General features: G+C 32.4%; 2 protein-coding genes across 2 annotated transcripts; both read right to left on the reverse strand.

Moving 5' to 3' along the window:
* Positions 1-207: 207 nt before the first annotated feature.
* Positions 208-7,166, reverse strand: LOC132735061 (neo-calmodulin-like). The gene is made up of 6 exons (XM_060721964.1): positions 6,674-7,166; positions 6,383-6,413; positions 3,853-3,993; positions 2,557-2,730; positions 2,021-2,131; positions 208-924 (listed from the first exon to the last, which is right to left on the reverse strand). The coding sequence occupies exons 1-6, from the start codon at positions 6,674-6,676 to the stop codon at positions 884-886; spliced, it is 501 nt and encodes a 166-aa protein (XP_060577947.1). The 5' UTR covers positions 6,677-7,166; the 3' UTR covers positions 208-883.
* Positions 7,167-9,554: 2,388 nt separating this feature from the next.
* LOC132735059 (sialate:O-sulfotransferase 1-like) lies at positions 9,555-22,879 on the reverse strand. Its single transcript, XM_060721962.1, has 5 exons — positions 22,477-22,879; positions 15,601-15,840; positions 11,834-14,488; positions 10,698-10,937; positions 9,555-10,092 (listed from the first exon to the last, which is right to left on the reverse strand). The coding sequence occupies exons 3-5, from the start codon at positions 12,177-12,179 to the stop codon at positions 9,704-9,706; spliced, it is 975 nt and encodes a 324-aa protein (XP_060577945.1). The 5' UTR covers positions 12,180-14,488; positions 15,601-15,840; positions 22,477-22,879; the 3' UTR covers positions 9,555-9,703.
* Positions 22,880-24,361: the final 1,482 nt, after the last annotated feature.

Consider the following 24,361-nt stretch of genomic DNA (forward strand, 5'->3'; position numbering starts at 1 on the left):
ATTTTCATATTTCTTTATCATTCGTTTCATATTTTTTCAATTCAAGTGCCCACATGTTTTTATGCTTTTGGGCCTTTGTGGAGCTCCTTTAATTGTCATAAGTCACATTGAACGGAATCACCAAATCAGTAATGCCAATAATTATCTAAGTCTTTGGCAAGGTTACATCTGTTTTGTTCTTGGACTTTGATAATTATTTAGGTAAAAGGACAAGATTTTGAATTTGTATTTTTTAATCTGTATTTACTAATTAATTCTTTCATTTATTATACACAATCATTACTGAAATAAAACAATTAAATCAGACAATTGCCTCCACTAACGAGAAAGCTGGAGCAGATCCGTGGTCAAGTGGTTATGCATTGGACTAGTAATCCAGTGATTGCAGGTTCGACTTCCCGAGTCTTTTAAAAACCGCGGTCCAATGTACCCCGGTATCCATACACAAATCCGAAAATAATGACTTACTCTTCAGGGGCGTCACAGTATGGGTAAACGATACGCGGCAGTAAATAAACCGAACAAAAATAACTTAAGGTGAACATAATACATTGAACAATGAAGTTTTATATCATGAAATATGCAACATCAGAAACGTCCTCTTTTCGTCAGAAGCATTATCTACATCACGATATAAATGAAGCGTCACAAATACTTCACAAGCATATTTCTGATTTAATTACCTTTTCCTGAAAAAAGGTTTATATTATATTGCGTAAGTTAAGTCCACTGTTCATATCATGTCCAGAGTGGCACTTAGTGAAACACAACTGGTATAGCAACGAATGTTTATCACTTGTGATTTACAGTAATGATATAACACAATGAATAAGCACGAGATTTCCAAGCTGCCCAGATCACAACATTGAAATAGTGAATAGAATCACCCATACAACTCTTGAAGCGTTAACATCCGACAAAATTCTGAAATAAAACAATAAATAGATTGTAAGATTTTAGTTATATACACAAGGACATCATTATATGTAAGTACCACTGTTAACCATTTTTATTTGTTTGGGTCGTCAGACCAAACAAATAATGGTAGCGAAATTTCAGACTCTAATGCTGTTAATTGCAAATGCCGAAAGTAGTCCGCTTTTTTGTAGCGGTTACTTCCCTTTATATGTACACTAAGGCCGAAAAATTCAGGGGAGATCACTGCGTAAAGATGGTCAAATGACAGCGCATTAATTTTCAAGCAAAATAATTCCCGAATGGTCGAAGATTTCTAATATTGTTTTATTCTTTATAGATATACATGCTTATAGTAAGCTCCATGATTATTTACATCTGTGTTAAACAACAGTTAGCGTCGTTACAAACCTTAATTTAGAATAATATGATTTTCTTCAGGCCGTTAACATATAAATTCACCATGGCCGAGGGGTTTGCGCGCTCGCTTTTTAGGAAGCGAGAGGTCTGGAGTTCAAATCCAAGTAAAGGCAACTCATTTTTTTTTCAAACTGTTTAAGTCAAATAAACATTGGATTGAATATCAGTGTTGCAAGTAGTCTTATAGCCAATTTACTTAAATTAAAACGCTGGAAAGCATTGGTGGCACTATACAAAAACAAATTGGTTTATAATCTCACAACCTTCCCCTTTCTTACATTCTGAGACCCAAACAAATTCAGCGCCTTCTGTGCTTTGATTATACATTTTTGAGCGTTTGTAGTATAATAAATATATAATAGTAACAACATGGAATAATACTTAAAGACATACCATAATATGCGATACAATGACCGAAGCTATGACACACAACAACATATAACAATTTTATAAAACAATGTTTTGTTTATCAAACCATAGCACATGGCATAAAAACTTTTTTATAGCTCAATTCGATGATTAGAAATCAAGTCATTTAAAATGAGCATGATTTCTAGAATTTGAAATGCTTTTTATATTATTTATCAAATTCCAGTCGCGCATAAAATATTTACTGTATATAAAGTCAGAATATAAAGTCAGAATATACTGTAAAGTAAGGAATATAGTAGAAGATTGAAGTTACCTGGGAAACTTATCTGACCATCACCATCAGTGTCTGCCTCTTTCATCATATCCTCTATATCATCATCACTTAACTTCTCCCCCATGTTGATCAGAGTATGCTTCAACTCAGCTGAAATCAAATGTAGAAACATTGATGAAATTCCAGTAACACCGACACGGGTTGGGTGGGGGTTAGGATAATATGGTGACATTCCAGCTATTACGTTGGTCTAAAGATCGTAAGATTTGGTGTGACTGGGGATATCAATTTAACGAGTTGTGCTTGTTTATATAAATACTCGACCAGTATTAAATTTCTAGTAAACACATATAAACATTGAGTAAAAATATAGGATATAATTGTAGAGATATTAGCTAAAATATGAATATTAAAATCAACAGTAGCGCAACCCCCTGATATTCTCCAGCTACATTTTACCATGGGAAAAGACACATAGCAAGGCACCGAAAGAACTTATTTGATATTGCTTTCATTGACATTAAAAGTAGTGTAATACTAACCCTAGAAAAGCTGTTGACACTATGGATAAATACCTTGACTAATAAAACCGTTTCCATCACCATCAAACACTCTAAAAGCAGCTTTCATTTCATTAAGGAGTTCTTCATCTTCTTCTTTTTCTTCATTCATTTCATTTTCTGTCCCTCCTGTATTGAATTTGTTCGCCATTAATGTGAGAAACTGAGCGAAGCTTACATCACCATTACCTGAATTATCACAAACAAATGTCTGATAGAGAATAGTGCAAGCATTGAACATGACAATGATGACGGGACTTCACTTCTTTCCAATTAAATGATAAAGGTAAAATGGAGATCTTGCATACTTTCACTTTGAAGGTCAATATAAAGGGTATGGCGGCGTGACCGAGTGGTTAACGAGTCGGACTAGTAATCTAAAGATTGCTGACCGCATGGGTTCAAATCCTGTCAGGGGTAAGCCGTTGTTTCCTTGAGCAAAAAATTTTACATTCATTGCTTAGAACTAATTGGTTCCTGGAACGGATTCGTGAGTGTTTCAATAAGCTTACAGCTTCCAACACAATCGAACTAAAATAAATTTGTATAAACTAGTATAAAGGGTATTTATGAAAAGAAATGGACGCTATGTTATAGTCTGATTTTATTGACCTGTCAATTATGAATACATTATAGCACTCATTTAAATATTCGATCCCACTTCGGTTTTGTTCGTTTATTTTACGAGAATTAATATGGAGTGATATCAATTACGTTTGGAAACTCCCACTAGCTAAATGTAGGTTGTCGTAACATCCGCGATAGCATAGTCGGTTAAGTGATTAAATAACGCATAAGAGGCCCCAGGTTCGATCCGTTCTTTTGACATTCTTTTTAGCCATGAATTGTCATGTTTTGTATTGTATTTTACGGCTTCGGATGAGTTTTCAATATTATTTGTAAAACAATGTTACATACAAAAGTATAGTATGTACAAAAAAAGTGCAAAACACAATTATTAAAAATAGAAAGAACAAATGTTGAAAAATAGCACAGATATATTTAGCTCCATGAAAATAGTTATGAATAAAAAAAAATATGGACAAACTCTGCCTCGATCTTACAACACGCTGGACATTTAGATAATATATACCAGTGGTTTACCCTATTGCACTATAACGGTCAGAGTAAATAATTCATGGAAACAAGATGAATTTAATCATATCTTACTGCGTACCTTTCACGGAATTTACCGAACATTTATCGGATATTAATATATTCTGTGCCTTGACCGTATAATCAGTATGGAATTGACAGGTTAATAAAATCAAACAATAATGTACCAAATGTTATATAGTTTAAGTTACTAACAGAAAACATCTAGATGTGCATACACCGACTCCATATCATTTTCTGAAGGATCATAACCAAGTTTACGAAGCATTTTCTCCAGATACCGGTACTCGACGATATTGTTTCCTGTTTTATACTCATCAAATACTCGACGATAATCTGTAAATCAAACTAAACATTTATTGACACAGAAACATGATATATTAATCTTATCTATTCTGAATCTATATAACAAATTGCATTTCGGAACATTCTTGTTAGTATACGTTACACATTATTCTTACGCATTTCATATTACAAAAGATAAAAGTATATTGTCCAAGAAGAGATTTTTCATCTTTATATATAAAAAATTCTCTGATGAAGTATCACAATGATTCAAATACTTAATGAATTTCTTTCTTTTCTGTTCTTTTTTTTTATAATTGATAACTTCCCCACCAACAAGCTAACAAGTGTTGTTATTTAAATAAACATAAGTTTTAAACATATATGCACTTATTCCAGCTCGATTGTAAACAAGATTTTGGATGTTTAAATAATTATTTGAGTCCGCTTCCGGGAACTGACCAGTACTGGTGTTGTGTGAGGAGACATGGTCGTGACCAGTGTAAGGCTCGAATCACGATCCTTGGATTGAGAGGCGAAAACTTTAACTACTACGCCAACGCTTGGTAAACAGAAGCACCATAACTTTCTATAAATACTCACAATGTAACCTCTGAGGTTTATTACCATGATAATAGATTCTGTTAATTTCGTTATGTAAAAAAAAATTACCCATATGATGCACTTTATAGTTATAGAAAACTTATGTTTTTTTCCTATGTTATGTAGAAATAAGCGTCTGGTCAAATTATTCATCGAACACAGTGTGTAAAACTCTTAACACACTTTGAAGGTTTCTATTGGGAAATTTGAAGCATTTTTACAAAGGCAAAGAAGGAAAATTTAAACAAGACAGCAGAGAATTACCTTAGATTTTGCATGATTAAAGATAATTATAATTGAAACAAATTGATAAAAAATAAAGGTAATCAGCCTACTTTTTGAGATTCCTGCCCCTGAAAGTGAGTTTTATTTTGTTTATTATTATCATCATCATCATTATAATTATTATTTCATTGATTTATTTATTCATTTGCCCTTATATATTCATTTGCCCTTATATATTCATACTTTATTTTTGTCTCATTCGTATACATACATTTTTATACATATTTACACATATTCACATAAATTCTGTAAACGACCATTCTATTTAAGAATTTTAAGAGACATTATATCAATGATAAACATATTCAAGACCTATACAGTTAGTCTCAGACTAAAATCAAGTAGTAAAATTACAATGTATTTAAACAAAATATTAAAAGTAAGGTAACCATCGCTAATCGAAAAATAAAAACTGCTAAGAAATTGAGAATTGTAAATCGGAGCCCTATCGCGCCTATAAAAACGTTTTAAAAGATCGATTATCATCCAAGATAAGATCTTGCATGACCTGATTAGCAAGGATTACCTTAACCTAGGTAAAATACATTATCATGTTTAAAGCAAATATAATGGCATTATTTACAAGAGAATAAAAGAGAGAGAATAAAAGACGACGTTGTAGAATGTTAAAACAGGTTTTGGCACAATAACGTATCATTTCAGTTTTAGTGAACAGAAATATTAATTGTTCATTTTTAGACATTTGTAAAAATGCACTATCTACTGTTTTAGCCTTATCAAATAATGATTGTCGCAAGTCATCGAACACAAAGCAATCAAGAATGACATGGCTTTCGTCTTATATGTCCCTATCAAAATATGATAACTCAAAATCAAACATACCACTACTTTATCTTCTTTTATTACATAACGCAAAGTTTAAAACAATACTATTTGAAATAAATTGTTATCATTTTTATCATAAGGATAAACATTTTAAAGTATTTTGCATTTTGATAATAATGTCCAGTATTTAAACAAGTATGCCTGATATCATCACATTTAAACTTTGTTTATGTTTCAGCATTATTTTCATTGTTTTATTCAGCTCATTGAAAATAAACATTTACATGTTTCGTTATTATATTGATCAACTATGTTCATATAATTATTTACACAGAAACATTTCATGCCATATGTTGCATGTTTCAAGGCTATCTATTAATACATGTTATATTCAAACATATATCCGCCTGTCACATATTGCCTGGAGGAAGTTTTTATCTACTTTGAATTCATGTCTTGTTACATTACTCATATTTACTTTTCCAGTATAGAATGAGATGTATTAGTGCAGTTTAATTAGTGCAGATTAATGTATTCGAGTTGATATATTATGTTTTTTAATGTTCGGATTATATGTCACCGCCTCTTTGATATTCTAACCCAAATCATACCTGGTTTAAGATATGCTACTAATTATTTTGACCATCAAAATACAGACATAACAATAGAGATACTATATTCTTACAATATTCAGATTTAGAACAGTAACATCAAACAGACATCAAAATGTTAACATACCAGCTGTATTATAAGTATATACACCAACCTTTAACTTTCGCGTCCGACAACCTGTCAACCTAAAATACAACAACATATCATTTCCTTTATGTTTTCCTTGTTTTGTTAGTGTTAAGCATCAGTCAAAGATTGTAAAAAGCAGAATTAAATGCATACATGTAACATATTATATTAACTGTGCTAGAGACATTAACACCATGCATAACAGCGCACATTGTCATTGTAATTAAACATATGTGAATTCTGATTTATAGTACAAACTGTTTATGATGTGTTTGTTCTATTTAATAGAATTAAAATATAGAAATAGCTAACTTACCATTGTGACACTGTATCAGTATCCAAATGTCAGATATAAACAAACATGTATTAAGGTTAACCTACTATTTCACTAGGAGTTATAGTGACCTACAAGTAACGATAAAACATTGACGTGGTGTCACTTTCCTCTATCTCAAGACTTTTAACGTCACGCACTGTGGTTTTCTGTAGCAATATGGCGTGCTCTGCTCATTAACAACATGTCGCGTTCGATATATTTTCTACCGCATTAATATAAATTAAATTATTTTTGCAAGATTTTAATCTGTTTCTTTCACGTAATTAACTTTTTCAACCAAGTATAATTATCTTTTTTATCCTTATTTCAGTAGCGCGTGTATCGTGAAATTTACTTAAACATGAAATTAATCATCCAATGTTCCTATGAACTAAGTAGTAATATAATGTAGTTTACAGAGAAAACGATGATAACATCTGAAAACAAGGTTTCCGCAAAAACGATGTAGTGTTGGGAGAAACTGTAGCGAGTAATGTTGTTGATAATAAGTAATGTTTACCTAACATAACATATACTGCAGTTATAAATAACTGGCGGTACACTCTACTCTTGGAATTTATATTGTTTCGGAACTAAAATGAACATATTTTATCATATGATGAGACTTGAACAGAAAAAGTCCGTCTATGACAAAGTGATGTCAGGCCTTTTCTTTCATGCAAACAGTACGTAACAATTGCTGAAACTTTTTGCGATTATTTCTCCAAAAGTGTTATACTCAGCAGTAAAAAAAACCAAACACATCTACACCAGCTGACGACGTGAAACATCGCAAAAAAATATGAACGGGAGATAAAACTTACGAAATTAAAACTCACAAAATTAAGTTGCCTCCCTTTAAACCATTTGAAAAACTGTTGATACACCACACATTATGACATTTGTGCGCAGACAGTTTTGTGATAATTTAGTCAAAGACTGACTTTTGCATTTTTATAAGTTTAAACAATAATATTATGTTCAAATATGATGTTTGAAACCATTGAAAGTTGCTATATACAGTCTCCGTTAAACAAACATCTTTGGAGCAAACACAGAGGGAAAATGTCACCTTTTAAACTCTATATACTATAGGTTAATAACTATAGGTTAACAAAAAAGTGTATGCAGATACCATAACATAGTTTATGCATCCTCTTATTTATATATGACATATTCAATTAGAACTTCTTGAATTTTTGTAAGAATTACATGAATGAGAGAATGCTTAATGTTTGACTTACGTGGATTATTGTTATAATTTTTTATTTTTATGATTTTGCTGCAATTTTGAAAATAAAATTGAAAGATCAGGGTAGTAAATTAGAATTTATTCACTACATCCCAAATTTAACGTGTTGTACTGACTAAAAAGCTCCTTCACCTCTAGAGGTCTACCTGCTTAAAACGAATTATTCCAGGGACTAATTTTAGAATTTTTTTCCTATTTTTCAAAAACCAGTTACATCTATTTGATGACATGATACATACATAATTTTAAATAATAAGTCCACGAAGTTACTTAACGTTTGCTCTAAGAATAACATAGATGTCGCCCGGTGACTTGTTTGAAATCCTATAAAGCAACACATGTCGTGTTTCTCATTAAGTAAATCCAAAGATTTTGTGCAGCTTGTAAGACACAAACATAAAACAACGCAATTTTTGTGTTGTTAATGGGCTTTTATTTTAAGTCAGTAAATAGATAAGATTTTACATGGAGAAATTTTGTATGAAAATCCTAAAAAGCAGCATATGTATTATACAGCATACTCATATTCATATTGGTAAATACCGTGTTATATTGTTACAAGGCTTCTGCACCAAAATACTCTGTGTGTTGTGTGTGCGTGCGTGCATGTGAGTGTTTTCAAGTTTTGTTGTTCGGGGGAGGGCGAATTCATTTTATTATTTATTTTCTCCGCAAATTACAATTTTAAATAATTTCCATCTACTGAAACGTCAAAGATCTATATACAAATGAACAGGCAGTAGTCGATGCATTCCGAACCCTGACTGCATAGTCATAGCTTAGCTTTACATTATACTGGTTTTCAATCATGTTTGATAATTATATTATATTGAAAATATAACCCGATAAAAAGACAAATTGTTCTTCAGTTACATACAGCGAATATTACGTGCAATTCGTGCAATTCGCATTTGTAGGAATAACATTGCCCTCATTTACATTTCAATAGCATGTCGCTATACATTGTATTTCTTTTCCTTCGAATGCGAGATGTTCTTTAACTTAGAATTTAATGTTTAAACTATTAAGAAAAATCACTTTAAAATACCTAGATTACTAGCCTGAGATTCAGGCGTTGATAGTTTTTGCTTATTTATAACATTTTTTCTTTATTCATAACATATGCGCTATTCCGTATTCGTTCGATTTCGTCGTTTTGATAGTGTCGATTTGCCAAACAGAAACATAAAAAAAATCGACAGACTGGAACCCAGGCTACTAGATTACATCAAAAGTAAGAAACGAAGAAGTGTCATAAAATGAATCCATTGTAATCGGTAGATGAACAATTTGTTTCAAGTATGGTAAATAAATACATCAGGGAAACATAGTTTTCTTCGTACATGAACTTGACGTTTATTTTGATAAAGTAACACTCCATATAATAATCACGTCTGCTCAACAGCACACCCTTTAGCACCATCTTAGGTGATCGATTTTCGCTGCTACTATTATGCGCTATATCTTGCAAATTTAATGTAAGTGTATTTTTTATGAATACATTGTTGCACTTCCGTTTAGATTATATTATAAGTTATAAAGATTTTTACAAGTTGTATTATGGCCCTATTTAAACGGTTGTTTGCATATATAATTCGAGCCGCTATTTTTATTTTAGTAAAAAGAAATTACTAATAAATGATAGTATGTCATCTACGTTATTTAAGTTCACATTTGCAAGCAATACCGTATTTGTGCATGTATAACAAGCACGCATTGGCACATGCAGACTATATAACCATGAAACAGATGATAATTATAGTTCAGTTAAAGCTATATCATAACCTCAAACTGAAAATTCTCTTTTCAGGGCCTCGTAAGCTTAAGTTTAGATTGTATGCCGCATTTAACATATTTTCAGCAAATACCGCAGTATCTTGTATCCGAGAAAGAATTTCTCCTTGGTAAATAAAGTTAAGTAATTGACAATGTTTTCTATGAGTAGTGTTTCTATGAAAATTTCCTTCTTGTAGTTTAACAGTACAATCAATATCACCATCAGTCACTTTTGTTCCAAGAAATTTCGAGATTTTATTTAACTCTGATGACATATTATGTTTGAGCATCTCATACTGGAGAACATATACTGGTCCTTCAAACTGTTCACATATCATTATAACAAGATCCAAGTACCATTCCAACAACGTCTCAAACGTTCTTTCAATCACTGAAATTAAGATTAAAGCATGGTATTATTTACAACTGGACATATTATCAACCTGGAATAAATGTTACTTCCCCTTTTCTTTTACTATACTCTGTATGTGTTATATTTCCCTACAGCAGCTTATATTCCATGAAGTAAGAAGATCTTAGTAAACTGTTGTTTTTTTTCTTCACCCAACATTTATAAATAAAACCATTCATTTATGTATTGACTGTAATTATGTCTGGAAAGTGAAGACCAATCCTGAGCAATGGCAACAAAAGAAAATCGGTTTTGTTGAGTATACACGTAAATATAGAATAATTATATTTCAAAAGCTCCGTGAAAATGGGTAAGGCAAATAATCGGGAATATCCCCAAGAGCAATTAATGAACATAACGTGTAAAAGTGAAAAGTGTAGACCTAGTTTGATTCAGAGATAATAGAAAGTGCAACGTCTTCCCCTCCCACACCCCCAGCACCGACTTCAGCAGTATTTAATCTCCGGCCCAGAGACAATACTGAAGTGAAGTGCACGTCAACTTCTTTTACCAACATTATGTATTTGCACAATTGTTGCACAGTTAACTTCGAGAAACAACTAATTAAATATACATTTACATACATTCTCTAAGTCTGTACGCAGATGGATTTTGCGTATGTCCCGACATTTTGAATTTTGCTAAAGAAAGTAATGCGTCATATGGATTCCTGATAAGAAACACGATCTTCTTAAAGAACGGAATAGACTTTCTATGATGTGTTTTGACGAGAATTGTCTGGCGCATTCTCTCATGATAACATTCAAATGGAAACCCTGACTCTTCCAACTTCCGGTCGCAATATACGCTCGAGGTTCCAATGCCTGTGTTATACAAAAAGAAATCATACAATTATGCATTCATTTTGCCTCTATATTATTTGTTATGTTGAATTGTTTTACGCTGATTTTAACACATATTTGGTGATATCTCGACGACCAATTAATCTAACCGGCTTTAATAGCTAGAGATAGATAGATGCTTTATTAACTAAAACTTTTACAAGTTTTTCGTTATAACAATCACATGACAATGGCATACATAGAAACATTGAATTAGTGCATAACATAGTGGGAGAGAGTAATCACGCACACGCACACGCACACACACACACACACACACACACACAAACACACACGCACGCAGGCGCGCAAACGCACACACGCGCGCGCACACACACACGCACTCGACAATATTCTATTAAAACACATCGGCGATTGAGACATTAAGATATTATTGTTAAACTCGGAGGAAAATATGGTACAAAATAATCTGTTAAGAATGTAACATATTGCTAATATATACGTGCTGTAAACGATCTTATATGCAAAATGGGCATTATGTCTTATCACGTTCTTATAACGGAGATAAATTCTTTTTATCTAAAGAAAGTAGCTATATCCTATTATTAGAAAACACTTTTCCTTTTTTAAACTATACACTATATAATCTGAATGTTTCTGTTTTGTTTTTCATTACCAGCTTAATGAAATTAATATATTTACATGATTTCATATCATCAAAGAAAATTATTTGTTTATGTAACAAACATATGACAGATATTATAATATTTAGAATAAATCAATAAATAAATTAATAAATAAATAAACTTAAAAATAGGCTTTCTGTTGTGACCAGCAATGCAAGATTTACAATTATAATTCAAACACTTTCCTGCATCCCAAAACATTTACAGTCTAAATGTATGTTTATTGGTTACCTGTCATTTGTTGTATAAGATGTCGTGTCCATGTATTTCCTGATCCTGGAAAACTGACCAATCCTGTCAATGGAAGTTTCTTATCTGACAAACTAACGTTTCTATAGCTACAATTTGAATGAGTTTCTCGTTCTTTAGTGCGATTTTCAAACCATGGCTGGTAAGTAGAGTAAGTTTTTGCAGCATCGCTGGTGTCACCATTTATCCTCGTATTTGAGTAAAGTTGAGTCGAGTCGTACATTTTGGTATTAGCTGAATTTATATTTGTCAGAATAAACAGAAAAAGTCCAGACATAATAAATACAAATACACAGTGAAATACTTTTACTAGAAGTAACCGCCTCATGTCTATACACTTAATTTTCCCTCTTCTTTAATGTATCATTTTCAAACAACGGAATATTCAATAAATATCATGAATTATTTGCTGTTAAGAGAGCATCATTAACTGCATTTATATCGCCCGTGTTCGTGAAATACACATCTGTTATACTCAGTCAAAACAAAAATAATTCTTTGAAATATGTTCTCAATGTAAATGAATAAACGAATTAACCAATCATTAACAATATCTCGCGTGTTAAGTCATATATATAAATAATCATTATTAACATAATTGAGCCACGTCATAACAAAACCAACATAATGGGTTTGCGACCAGCATGGATCTATACCAGTCTGCGCATCCGTATCCATGCTGTTCGCTTACAAACCCTATAACAAGTAGAGAAACTGATAGCGAACAGCATGGATCCTGATCAGAAGCGCGAATGCGCAGGCTGGTCTGGATCCATGCTGGTCGCAAACGCATTATGCTGGTTTTGTCATGGCACGGCTCATTTATTGTCGCTAATCGGATGAACAGCATATTCTCAAACTTTCCACAACTGAAAATAGGTCTATTATTGTATATGAAGAATACATGGTACTTAGTATCACAACAATTTACTATGGCTTCCAAAAAGCTTTATTATAGTTGATGATTAAATAAAGTGTAACATGTATATATAAAGTACCGCTGCAGTTATTTTGTCTAGATATGATGCGACATTTTCACCTTCAAAGACGTGTATGCTGTGCTGTGAATGGTCAGACAATAAGGTGTTTAACTCTTTATGGGGTCCTATGATTAATAAGCTTGTTATTTGACTTTGGATGGTCGACTTATGATTGTAAAACTTTGTGCTTGCCGCGGTCGGTTGCCAAGTTTGCTACGCTCCGGAAAAGGTTAGTTGTCCGTTTCGGGGTAATGCATGTTACAGCAACTGCCCTATACCAAAGGCGACCCTACTTTTTTACATGCCCGGTGTAATACACCGATATATGGGACCTCATCTAAAAGACCATTAGTATTGTCAAGAAGCAGGGCCAGTAAATTACTTAACTAAACTGTAAGGAGGTATGGTATGGATTTATATTTGAATGGGTAATTGACAGGCATACTAAATGGTCATCAACATATGTTACCATTTTAAATAACACGTTCAATGGTTAGCAAACACGGTAATAAACACGTGTCGGCTCTATCGGTAGTATTGTAATTGTTGAAGATCAGGTGACAGGTTCAGCAGCTGAATACTCTATGTTTTATGTAAAAACAATTCACAAAAATATATTTATGGGCTATAACTAATGAAAAATAATGCATAGAAAACAAGATCAGGGATTATTTCCTATATGGGTAATATTGCAAATAGAAAACATCGACAGTATGGCTGAGGCTATGAATTTAAGGACATCTGCTGGCAACATTAAACAACATTTACCATACTTTTTTTTTACTTTAAGTCCTTTTCTGAATTAGAAGGGCTCATTTTCAGAAATAAGAAACAGATGTTACATATGGTACCTGACAATTACATATAGTACCTGTGAGCTAACCTCTAAAACAACATTTCTGTTATCTCGTCACTAGTGTCCTGTTTCGGTCAAATGAGAATACCCTGTATTTTATGTACTACGTACAGTCCCTCATTCTTTTTACATTTTCAAATAAAAAAATAGGGATATCTATCACTTTAATTCTGCCTAGTGAAGCTAAAATTGTTTTCAATCATATTTACGATTACGTATAATAATTATCATGAAAGATTCGTCTAACACATCGAGATGGTATTATTGTTAGTGAGCTCTGAAAGACAAATCATCATTGTTTCCGCTTACAATACGTACTCAATTATTGTCACTATTTTATAATGATACTAACTATAAAAAAATTTTTCAACATCAACCAGCCAACGTTTGTTGTTAATTTTAATATAAATCATTGGATTTCTGTTTCAAATAGTTTATATTCCAGGCCTCTCAGATCAATATCTAAATCGTAAGCTTTCTTTATTTCGTCTTCCACAAACTTTGCTTTTTCCTGTATCTTTAATAATATGCTGTTTTGATAAAGGAGTTTTAACAATTTAATATGCTCCTGGTCAGATGTATTGCGATGAAAATTTCCTTCCTGAAGTTTGACAGTACAGCGTAAGTCGTTGTAAGTCTGGTTTGTTTTCAGGAACTTTGAAAGTTTAGTCAACTCATCCAACATGTTTGATTTGAGATTCTCATATTGAAGAACATACACTGGTCCCTTGAAATGTTTAGTTATCTCTGTCACTATTGCTGCATACCGTTCTAATAACTGTGCTGAATTGTTATCAATTTCTGAAAAAGAAGGGTGCACTTAAATAAATCCGATATTTTACTAGCTAATGATTTGTTGGAGATGAACAATTGTCAAAAATATATGTTGTATATTATTCTATTAATGAAAACGTTTCATACACAAGTCAATTTATTCTCAAAATTTTCAAAAATAATAATTAACATTGACAGATTGTTTAAGGTATAAAATCATATAGTTTCTTATTTCCAATACTTATTACTTGTCTTGATACTACAGTCATAAAAACGAAAAATAGTATTTTGGATAGAAACCAAAAATATTAATGATATACCAGCGAGAATTTCCGAAACCTGTTTGCCTCTCTCTGGATACTAAGTTTTTTTAATTCCCAATTACATTTGGCGTTACGTTACGTCCATGCAGTTACATAAGGATCTTACACAAAATGCCGGTACCGACTGGAATACTTAGCTCAAGGATAACTGTTTACGGCGAAAACATGGCTCTGTGTCGACAGACAGTGTCTGATTCTGTCTGATATGCAAAATGAACACAATCATTGATCCGTTAATGACCGAAAGAGATACTGATTAATTGTAATGTTACTAGACAAAAATGCATTAAAATAACAATCCGTAAATTGTCGCAAGAGATACTGATTAATTGTTACGTTAAAAGACAAAAAATGCATTAAAACAACAATCCGTTAATGGTCGCAAGAGATACTGACTAATTGTAATGTAACTAGACAAAAATGCAATAAAATAACAATCCGCAAATGGTCGCAAAAGATACTGATTAATTGATACGTTACTAGACAAAAACTGCGTTTAAAATCACAATTCTGCACTTTACTTCCAATCTTCCGCTATTTACATGAAACGAATTTCTGATTTTTTTTTCAAATTTCAATACTATGGTCAATACGGGTATATTTCATAAAGTTTTATGCGACATGTGCCTCTGTTTTGCTCTTGTTCCAAATCCTGAGAATATACACTTGTATGTGTTTTTACAGGCGATAATATACATAGTCAATCGCTAAATGAATTTATTACGTAAACATATAAATACGACTCTTTTTATGAATGAATATGCCTTACTTCCTAAATCAAGCTCAATATAAAGAGTAACAAGAATCAAAACAAACCTGTTTTCAGTCTTTCTATAGATGGATGTTTAACATGCCCTGATAACCGAAACTTTGAATAAGACAACAGTGCATCATACGGATTTCTGATCAACAAAATAATTTTTGTGAACCGTGAAATATCCTTTGGTCTGTGCGACTTTATGACAATGGTTCTGTTAAAAAGTTCGTGAGAGCATTCGAACGGAAAGCCGGCTTTCTTCAATTTTTTGTCACAATATACACTTGAAGTACCAATACCTGTAATATAACAAGTATATAGCATCAAAATGCAAATATTATTATTCTATTAGTTCTAACTATTCAAAGGTAAGTGTATATCGGTAAGGTAAAATTACATCTGCCACTATATAAAGTTACATGTATATAGGTAAGTAAAGGCACGTCTCAGATTATATAAAGGTAGTTTCACCTCTCACTTTATTTGTATATTGATTTGAAATTCAGTTTACTTTTTCGTATCATGTTAGGGACCATTTAAGAAACATTTTATAATAAGTGGATTATATACATTTACTTTTCGGCAAGAATATTTTCATCAAAGTCATGAAAGTTGTGCTTATAGTAATAGCTATCACGTGTTGCGTTTAGAATCGGATTATCTGTCCCGAGGGTACCCGTCCAGTGGGTGACGAGGTGGGTAACCGAGGGGCAGATATTCCAATCTGAACAACAAAATCATGTCAGGTGTTTTTCCTTGCATACTCTACCATATTTTAAATGGTTTACATCATTAAATTATTTTTTAATGGAAACTCCTGTAGTTTCATCCGCTACTATTTTTTTCCAGTAGCATATCAATTAGCAATTTCAGTAACTGCGATCTGACGTGATCTTGAGAACGCAGTTTCACCCTGTTCTGCGACAAAATGACACCATTTGGAGCACGTGACTCTTCTGGGGACCACCACGCCAGATAAAATTGCCAGCATGGGTAAAAAAACTGATATGCAATAAATGACTATCAACTTTGCTTGTAGATTCCGAGAGATATGTGAAATGTGGAGAATTATTTAAACCAAAGGAGTTACAAGAAGATCTCAAGTCCGGAACCATCTACAAAAAAACTTGATGACGACATGGATAACGTAGCAGAAATGGACTGAGATCATTTCTGAAACTTTTTTTTTATTTCTCTTTATTGTACAATGCAAACAATAAAATTCATGAAATAATACAATAATACAATACCATGAAATTTGATGTAATAACAATGTTCTGAAATGATACACACAAATTCATACAATTGCAAAGTACTATATGTATTTTCTTATTATATTTTTTAAAAAAGGCAAAGTTTACTCTGCACAAACGTTCAATTATTAAAGATTTAAGTTACAACAACAATAAGTGTCACAATTTTCTTACAGCTAATAATGTTAGGTACTTTCATTTTCATTGATTAATTTTATGTATTCTTTCCATACATCCTGCATTGTTTCAAACCTAAGCATTTTTTTGGCATTAATTATTTCTGTTTTAACCAAAAATAGTAATTGATTTTTTAAAGCCTCTAAGCATGGCAATACGGACTTCATTTTACATTTGTAAATATAATGTTTTAATAATAATAATATATCATTCTCTGGAACTGTGAATCGGGAACAGCCGAAAATGACAGATTGTTCTGAAAAATGAAAAGATGAAATTGGAATTTTGTTTGTTAACCAGCCCTGCACGTCCCTTATAAACATGTTGACTATGTCACATTCCCAAAATAAATGTTTTATGGTTTCTGGATTGACATTACAAAATGTACAGTTGTCGTTGACCCAAACATTAATCTTTTTCAGTAATACATTAGTGCGTTATTCTATATTGAAGCCATAAAAGTTTTGGATCCTTAGTCACTTTAAAGGGTAGAAAGTAGATACTTTTCCAGTTAAGATAAATATTAGAAAAATCATTTTGCCCTTTTATTTCTGATTTTGTCTGACGATTATTATTGACCAGCACGTCGTATATTGCGCGACATCCTTTGCGACTTTTGTTAAGTATTTGGATGGCAAATGGCAATATCGGGTTTTTTACTTCGATATCATTTTGATTTACATGAAAATCCGTCAAAGTTTTTCTGAAGGAACGTATTATGCCTTCATATTCAAGAAAGTTTGAGCTAACATAAAATAATCTTTGAAATTCTTGAAAACTATAAAACAACCCATTTTCATTTACAAAATCGTTGACAAACGAAACACCTTTTCTTAAGTAGTGTTTAAATTCAAACGATTTTCCTGCAATTTTGAAATTAGGATTTAACCATACCGGATTTGACAAGAAATCTGCCCAATTACCTGAACAAATCTTACATTGAAATAAATAAAATGAATTCAAAACATCCTTCCAAAACAAATTGTTTACTTTACTTTTATGTTGTAACAAATAGTCACTACCATATTTGGTCGACTGGTAAAGAGCTGGACCCAATTCTTGTACAAGAAAAGGATATTTAGTGTTTGAAGATAAAAGTCTTCTTATCCAAGTGATTTTCAAAGCACGGATGAAATGTATTAAGTTAACCGCTCTAAGCCCACCATTACATACATGTATATCTTGAGTGAGTTTTATTCTACTTATCTTATCCGGTCCATCATTCCAAAAAATTTGAAAAATACATTTTGTAGGTCTTTAATTACATCAGATTTAGGGTTTGGTAAAGTTAAAAACAGGTTAGTTAATTTAGACAAAGCAAGCGTCTTAATCACTGTGATCTTTCCTATAGGAGAAAGTAGTCTTCTGGACCATACTTTTAAAAGAGTCTTAACTTCATTTATCTTGGAAGGATAGTTAAGATCACTTATAGATGTAATATTTGTTGATAAAGTTACTCCCAATAATTTCAATGGACCTTTGTCCCATTTAACACCGATTTCCGGACATAACTCTAAATCGCTATTTCTCATTGCACCTATTCATAACGCCCTAGTTTTGTCAACATTTATTTTTAAACCAGAGATATCTGCATAAAATTTTAAAACTTTCATAGTATGCACGAGGGCTTTTTCAGAACCGTCTAATATCAATGCGGTGTCATTTGCGTATTGTGACATCAAATACTCTATACCCTTAATTTTGATACCTTTGATATTACTATTTTTTTATAAGTAAAGCAAGAATCTCCGCGCACAGGACAAAAATATACGGTGACAGGGGTTCCCCTTAACTACAACCTCGAAATAAGGGGAACCAGTCGGAGAGGTGGCCATTAACAACAACAGATGATTGTATATTTGTATAAAATAGTTTTACCCATGAAACAATAGAGTCACCAAAGTTGAAAAATTTCAGAACCGAAATCATAAAGTCCCAAGACACGGAATCAAATGCCGCAGCGAAGTCGACTAGTAATAACATTCCGGGAATATTATTTTGTTCAGTATAAAACATTAAGTCATAAATTAAACAAATATTATCTCCTATAGATCTCCCCGGGATAAATCCACTTTGGTCTTCACTTATCAATTTGTCTAATACAGATTTAATTCTATTGGCAATACACGCGGGTGCAATTTTATATGTATTATTAAGTAGGGAAATCGGACGCCAATTTTTTAAGAAACGTTTATCTTTGTCACCTTTCGGGATACATTTGATAACACCTAATTTATCGGATTGCGAGAGTTCTCCTGTGGTATATGAGTAATTAATTGAACGCAAAACAAAATCTCCTATATCAATCCAAAAGAATTTAAAAAACACCGAAGTAAAACCATTTATCATTTGCCATTCGTTTTAAACTTGCCAAAGCCTCTTCTCGAGAAATAAAACCCTCTAAACTATTTTTTGTCGTCTCGGAAAGTTTTGTTACATTTATATCAAGAAACAGGTTATCTTAATTAACTGTGTTAGTAATCTTTGCAGAGTAGAAGGACTTATAATGGCTCATGGTTTCCATTAAAATAGCTTTTTGATTATTTATAATTTCACCCGTCTTGTTAAAAAGGGTTGCCATATTTTTTAAACGAAATGCTTATTTTCTAGGTTACAAAAGTATCTGGTCGGTTTTTCTCCCTCTAATACCCATTTTGCTCGCGATCTTATAAAGGATCCCTCTAACCTTTTTTTCCTTATATCTTGCAGTTCTTGTTGCTTATTTAACAAGGCATTTTCATTTTCTGTATTAGTGTATTGTTGTAAAATTTCAATGTCTTTAATAAGTGTTTTCTCATTGATATTGTCCTGTCGTTTTATAAAAGTGGCATAAGAGATTGTGTGACCGCGAATTTGCATTAACAATGTCTCTAAGAATAACTTATCATCAATAGATAGCGAAATATTTTGATTAGTAACATTTCTGAAACTTAGTTAATAACAAGTGCAAGAGTTCTAATACATCTCCAGGTTGTAAAATGGTTTTCAATGATGATACATACCGTGACGAGCAGAGTATCTGTCAGCAATTGCATTTATATTTCGAAAACTTGTATTCACCATCAAATTATGTTAGTTATGATGACAATTGGAAAAAGAAGTTACGCATGCCTTAAATGATGCTATACAGTCAAAATCTTTAAATCGTAATGTCCATGTCACAGAAAATGAGATAGAATGTGCGATTCAATCATGTAAACGTGGAAAAGCCAGCAGAATAGACAAAATATTCTATGATATATGAGTACTTTATTCTAGGTGGATCCGTTGTTATTCATGCACTGTCACCATAATGCTAAGAAAGTCATATTTCAACAGGAATGAAGTAAAGTATTATTGTGATAATTCATAAAGGTAATAATAAACGCAAAGATGATCCGAATGATAAGGGCTATTACACTGATGCCTACCGTTCTTAAATTGTATAAGTCAGTGCTGTTAGGACGCTCGTCAAAAACAATCCTGCAAAATATCAATAGTCAACAAGGTGGTTTTCAAGATGGATTAGGCTGTATGATGACATCTTTCCTACTCAAAGAAACTTTACTATATTGTAAAGAATATCATAGTCAAGTATATGTATATTACTTGGACGCTCGTCAAACATTTGGCAGAGTGTGGCATGACGGCCTTTCGTGCAAATTTAATGATTGTAACGTAGATGACATTTTTTGTATCGTTCGTTGATATGTATAAAGACATGATAAGTGTTGTAAAGTATAAAGGATCTACGTCAGAGCCACTGAACATGTTACAAGGCACAAGATAGGGGAGTAAAAGCTCACCGTTGCTATATATTTTATTCATAAATGACTTGATAATGGAAGTAGAACGAAGTGGGTTTACAACTTTACAATACGTTCGTCGACGGCGGTAGATGACATGGCGCTAGTTTCCTTCTGTCGGAAAGGTTAACAACAAATGTTAGATATATGATACTGATACGCATCAAAATTGCGATTCGAATACAATGCTTCTACATACTGTGTTTTGAAATACTTTGCCCCCGACATTATGTGAACGAACAAACTTTCTTACTAGGGAATTCACCTATTCCATATGGTTACCAATACAAACATCTCGGAATCCTTTGTGATAATAATCTATGCATGAATCCTTCCATAGACGAAGCAGTAAGTAAATTAAGGACAACGTTTTATGGTATTCTCAATTGTGGTCTTCACCCAGATGGTTTAATACCTCCGACACTCACGACCATTTACAAACGGTTGTTTTACCCAAAAAAATTATATGGCTGCGAGCTGTGGAATTCTGTTCAGTCATCGGCAATGTTATGCTTGAGCGCACAGAGAATGTATAAAGTGCATGCGAACAATACCCCGTAATGACGCCATTTTGGAGCACGTGACTCATCTGGGGACCACCATTCTAGATAAAATTGTCAGCATGGGTTAAAAATCTGATATGCAATAAATGACTGTCAACTTTGCTTGTAGATTCTGAGAGATATGTGAAATGTGGTGAATTTATCAACCAAAGGAGCTCCAAGAAGATTATTCACACAGAGTAAATATATGTAAATTGCCCAAGACTGTGTATAATTAGTTTACAAAGAAAATCTCTTTGATAATAAGAGATTAATCTGCAACATATTGTTAATGTTACTGTAATAGGCCATATAAACGTTATAACAGATCTAATATTGAACATTGAATAATTTTATCTCGTGTGCCGTATGTTGTGGCTGGCTGTTTTTCTCTGTATTTTAGATTTGATCTCGTTTAACAGTTTGCCCATAATAAGTATTTGCATTAACCACAAGGACTTTTACTTAATTTTAAAATGAATTATGTAATTGTTGCATCTAATTTCTGATCTTCGTCTTTGTCATCATATAGATTATATATATATACTTCAACCCTTCTCCTCACACCTGGCACTTTGTCTCAATTTTGATATGACCACAAATGAAATTTGAAATTTTATTTGGGCAATGATACGAATCACATGTAGGCACCTACAACAACTGGAACAATCTCTACACCAAGAATGGCAAAATGTACCAGGAAATCTTTATCTGTTTGGTCAGATAATATAGTTCCTGTTTTTTTCTTTTTATTATAAATGCATTAATTGTGTCCCTTTTGTAAATGAATATGCCTGACATGAAATATAAAACGGTTTATCATGATTGAACCGATAACGGTTTTGATTACAGAATACCTAGCCGCTGTTGGTTTTCACCATATACGATGCATAGCATATGGACAAAAAATGACCGTATATTGATGTCACATAGGATAAGTTAGTACAAAATAGTAGTATAACTATACTTGTTATATTTTGTACATATTACGTAGGACAGATTTTTTTGCCAAACCTTTTAAAAAAACATAGATACCTAATTAAGAATATAATTACACCAAAAAACGCTACAAATATTTGCAAAGTTTCAGCAATCAAGTATCTTCTATGCTCATGATTTATGAAACATTTGCTGATCTATTGAACTCTTTGATTTAAAACGATAAGTGGAATGTTTACCTGTCATTTGCTGTATAAGATGTCGTGTCCAGGTATTTCCTGATCCTGGAAAACTGATCAACCCCGTCAATGGAAGTGCTATTTCTGATAAGGAAACTTTTCTTTCAACGCAACTTGTGTTTCCATTATAGCTAATTTGTCTGTTTTCAGCCAATGATTTAATGTCATAAAACTGTGTTGTTGTGCTCACTATTTCTTTAACTATCCTATGGTTTAACGGAACATTGATTGTCAAATCATTAGCAAAATTAAAATGCTGTAAATGCAAAAGTATAAGACAACCACACAAAATAAGTAAACAAAGAAAATAAGCTCCATATAATTGTGACATTTTGTTGAATCTTTGTACGCTATATAAACATGGATCTCTTTTTTCTCCAATTACAAAATCTCGCTATCTGAACGATCGAATAGTATTGTGTTAATCAACAGCTTGTAACATACAAATAAGAATGCCGGCACTAATTTGAATAATATTGTTAGACTAACGGCAGTTACATAAACAGATATAACAAAACAGAACTTTGTGAAAGCCCTGTATTTTTCTTTGCAACTAATGGTTTATGAATATTAATATGGGGCTTTTGAGTTCTGACTTTTGTTTAATAAACTTAAATTCTTTATGTGTTACGACTTTTAACATATTACTGCCACACAGTTAGAGTGATGCATTTCATTCGTTAGAAACGTTAAATGTCGAATATGTATAGGTTGTTTTGGTAATGTTTCTTTGTAATTGCAAAAGGCAAAACCTGCTTAAATGCTCTCCTAACAGTGTTGTTAATTTTTCTGATTCTTCGTAATAATTGTTTCAAGCACACTTAGTTGTTGAAAATTAAAAATCACTTAAAGAGTTATTATCGACATTGTAGTAAATGCTTAAAATTAACGGAAATAAATGACTTTTTTCTATGCAGAAGTATTTTAAATGATAATTATTTTTTGAAAAAAAAAGGCGTTTTTTTATTACCTGAAGCATATGTAAGAGGCCATTTTTGACCCGCTTACGTCATCCGACCCGGATGTGAAAGATGTGTTCGCGAAAATTTGACTGTTGGACGCAGACGCGCGTTCAATGCCGCATTACGTCATCCGGCCTTGACGTCATGCGGCCATAAATGGCTGTCTGTAGTCTAGTTCTGGCTTCCAAAACTTTATAAACCGCTATTTAACATTTTTGTTTTTCATCTGATGATGCATTAAAGTTTTGGATTAGACCTATGGAACAGAATTAATGCATTTATTCTATCTTGCTTGATGACATTGGAACTTGCATTATGCTTAATTCTATCTTGCTACATGACATTAGAACTTGCATTTTGCTTGATTCCATTTTGCTTTATGATATTGAAACTTTGCATTATGCTGGATTCCATTTTTCATTATTTCATTCAAACATTTCGTAGTGACCAATTCTTTCATTGAGTGATAACTATTAAACTGGAACAAATCATTTGGAATACTAAAATGTTAACGTCATATACCTTTATGTATAAACTACCTTTCTTCATGCTCTATACAAACCATTTACGGTTTAGTTTTTTTTATTACTTTTATGTAGAAGTCATTTCAAATTTACTATTTTTTGTTCCCTGATGGATTTTGTTAAAATGTGACTTATTTGATTTATAGCTCGCATGGCGTGATTACTATTAGCTTTCGCTTATATCCATTATTCAGTGTTTATGCTCAACAAAGCTCGGTGTCTGAGGCTTTGTGGATTATGTTTAATCATCTTACATTATGATAAACAATTTAAACAATGTCTAGCGATTTGTGAACTGTTAAGGGGCGAGAACTCTGTTATCGATATCAACAGATTTTTTCCACGACTCGCCTATCATCGGAACTTTCCGTATAGATACTGCGTACATGTATATATAAA

The sequence above is a fragment of the Ruditapes philippinarum genome, unplaced genomic scaffold (genome assembly GCF_026571515.1).
Source record: "Ruditapes philippinarum isolate M1 unplaced genomic scaffold, ASM2657151v2 ctg16_1_1_1_1, whole genome shotgun sequence".
NCBI classification, from domain to species: Eukaryota; Metazoa; Mollusca; class Bivalvia; order Venerida; family Veneridae; genus Ruditapes; species Ruditapes philippinarum.

Bases quoted from the DNA above. Each gene is read 5' to 3' on its own strand.
- LOC132735061 (XM_060721964.1), bottom strand. The intron at 2,731-3,852 runs GTTAGTAACTTA...GTGATAATTCAG, and splicing joins TGCACATCTAGATGTTTTCT to GTAATGGTGATGTAAGCTTC. The intron at 925-2,020 runs GTAACTTCAATC...GTTTTATTTCAG, and splicing joins TGGTCAGATAAGTTTCCCAG to AATTTTGTCGGATGTTAACG.
- LOC132735059 (XM_060721962.1), bottom strand. From the start codon at position 12,179: ATGAGGCGGTTACTTCTAGTAAAAGTATTTCACTGTGTATTTGTATTT. The intron at 10,938-11,833 runs GTAACCAATAAA...TGTATAACACAG, and splicing joins TCTTATACAACAAATGACAG to GCATTGGAACCTCGAGCGTA. The intron at 10,093-10,697 runs GTATGTAAATGT...TCTTAATTTCAG, and splicing joins TGCGTACAGACTTAGAGAAT to TGATTGAAAGAACGTTTGAG.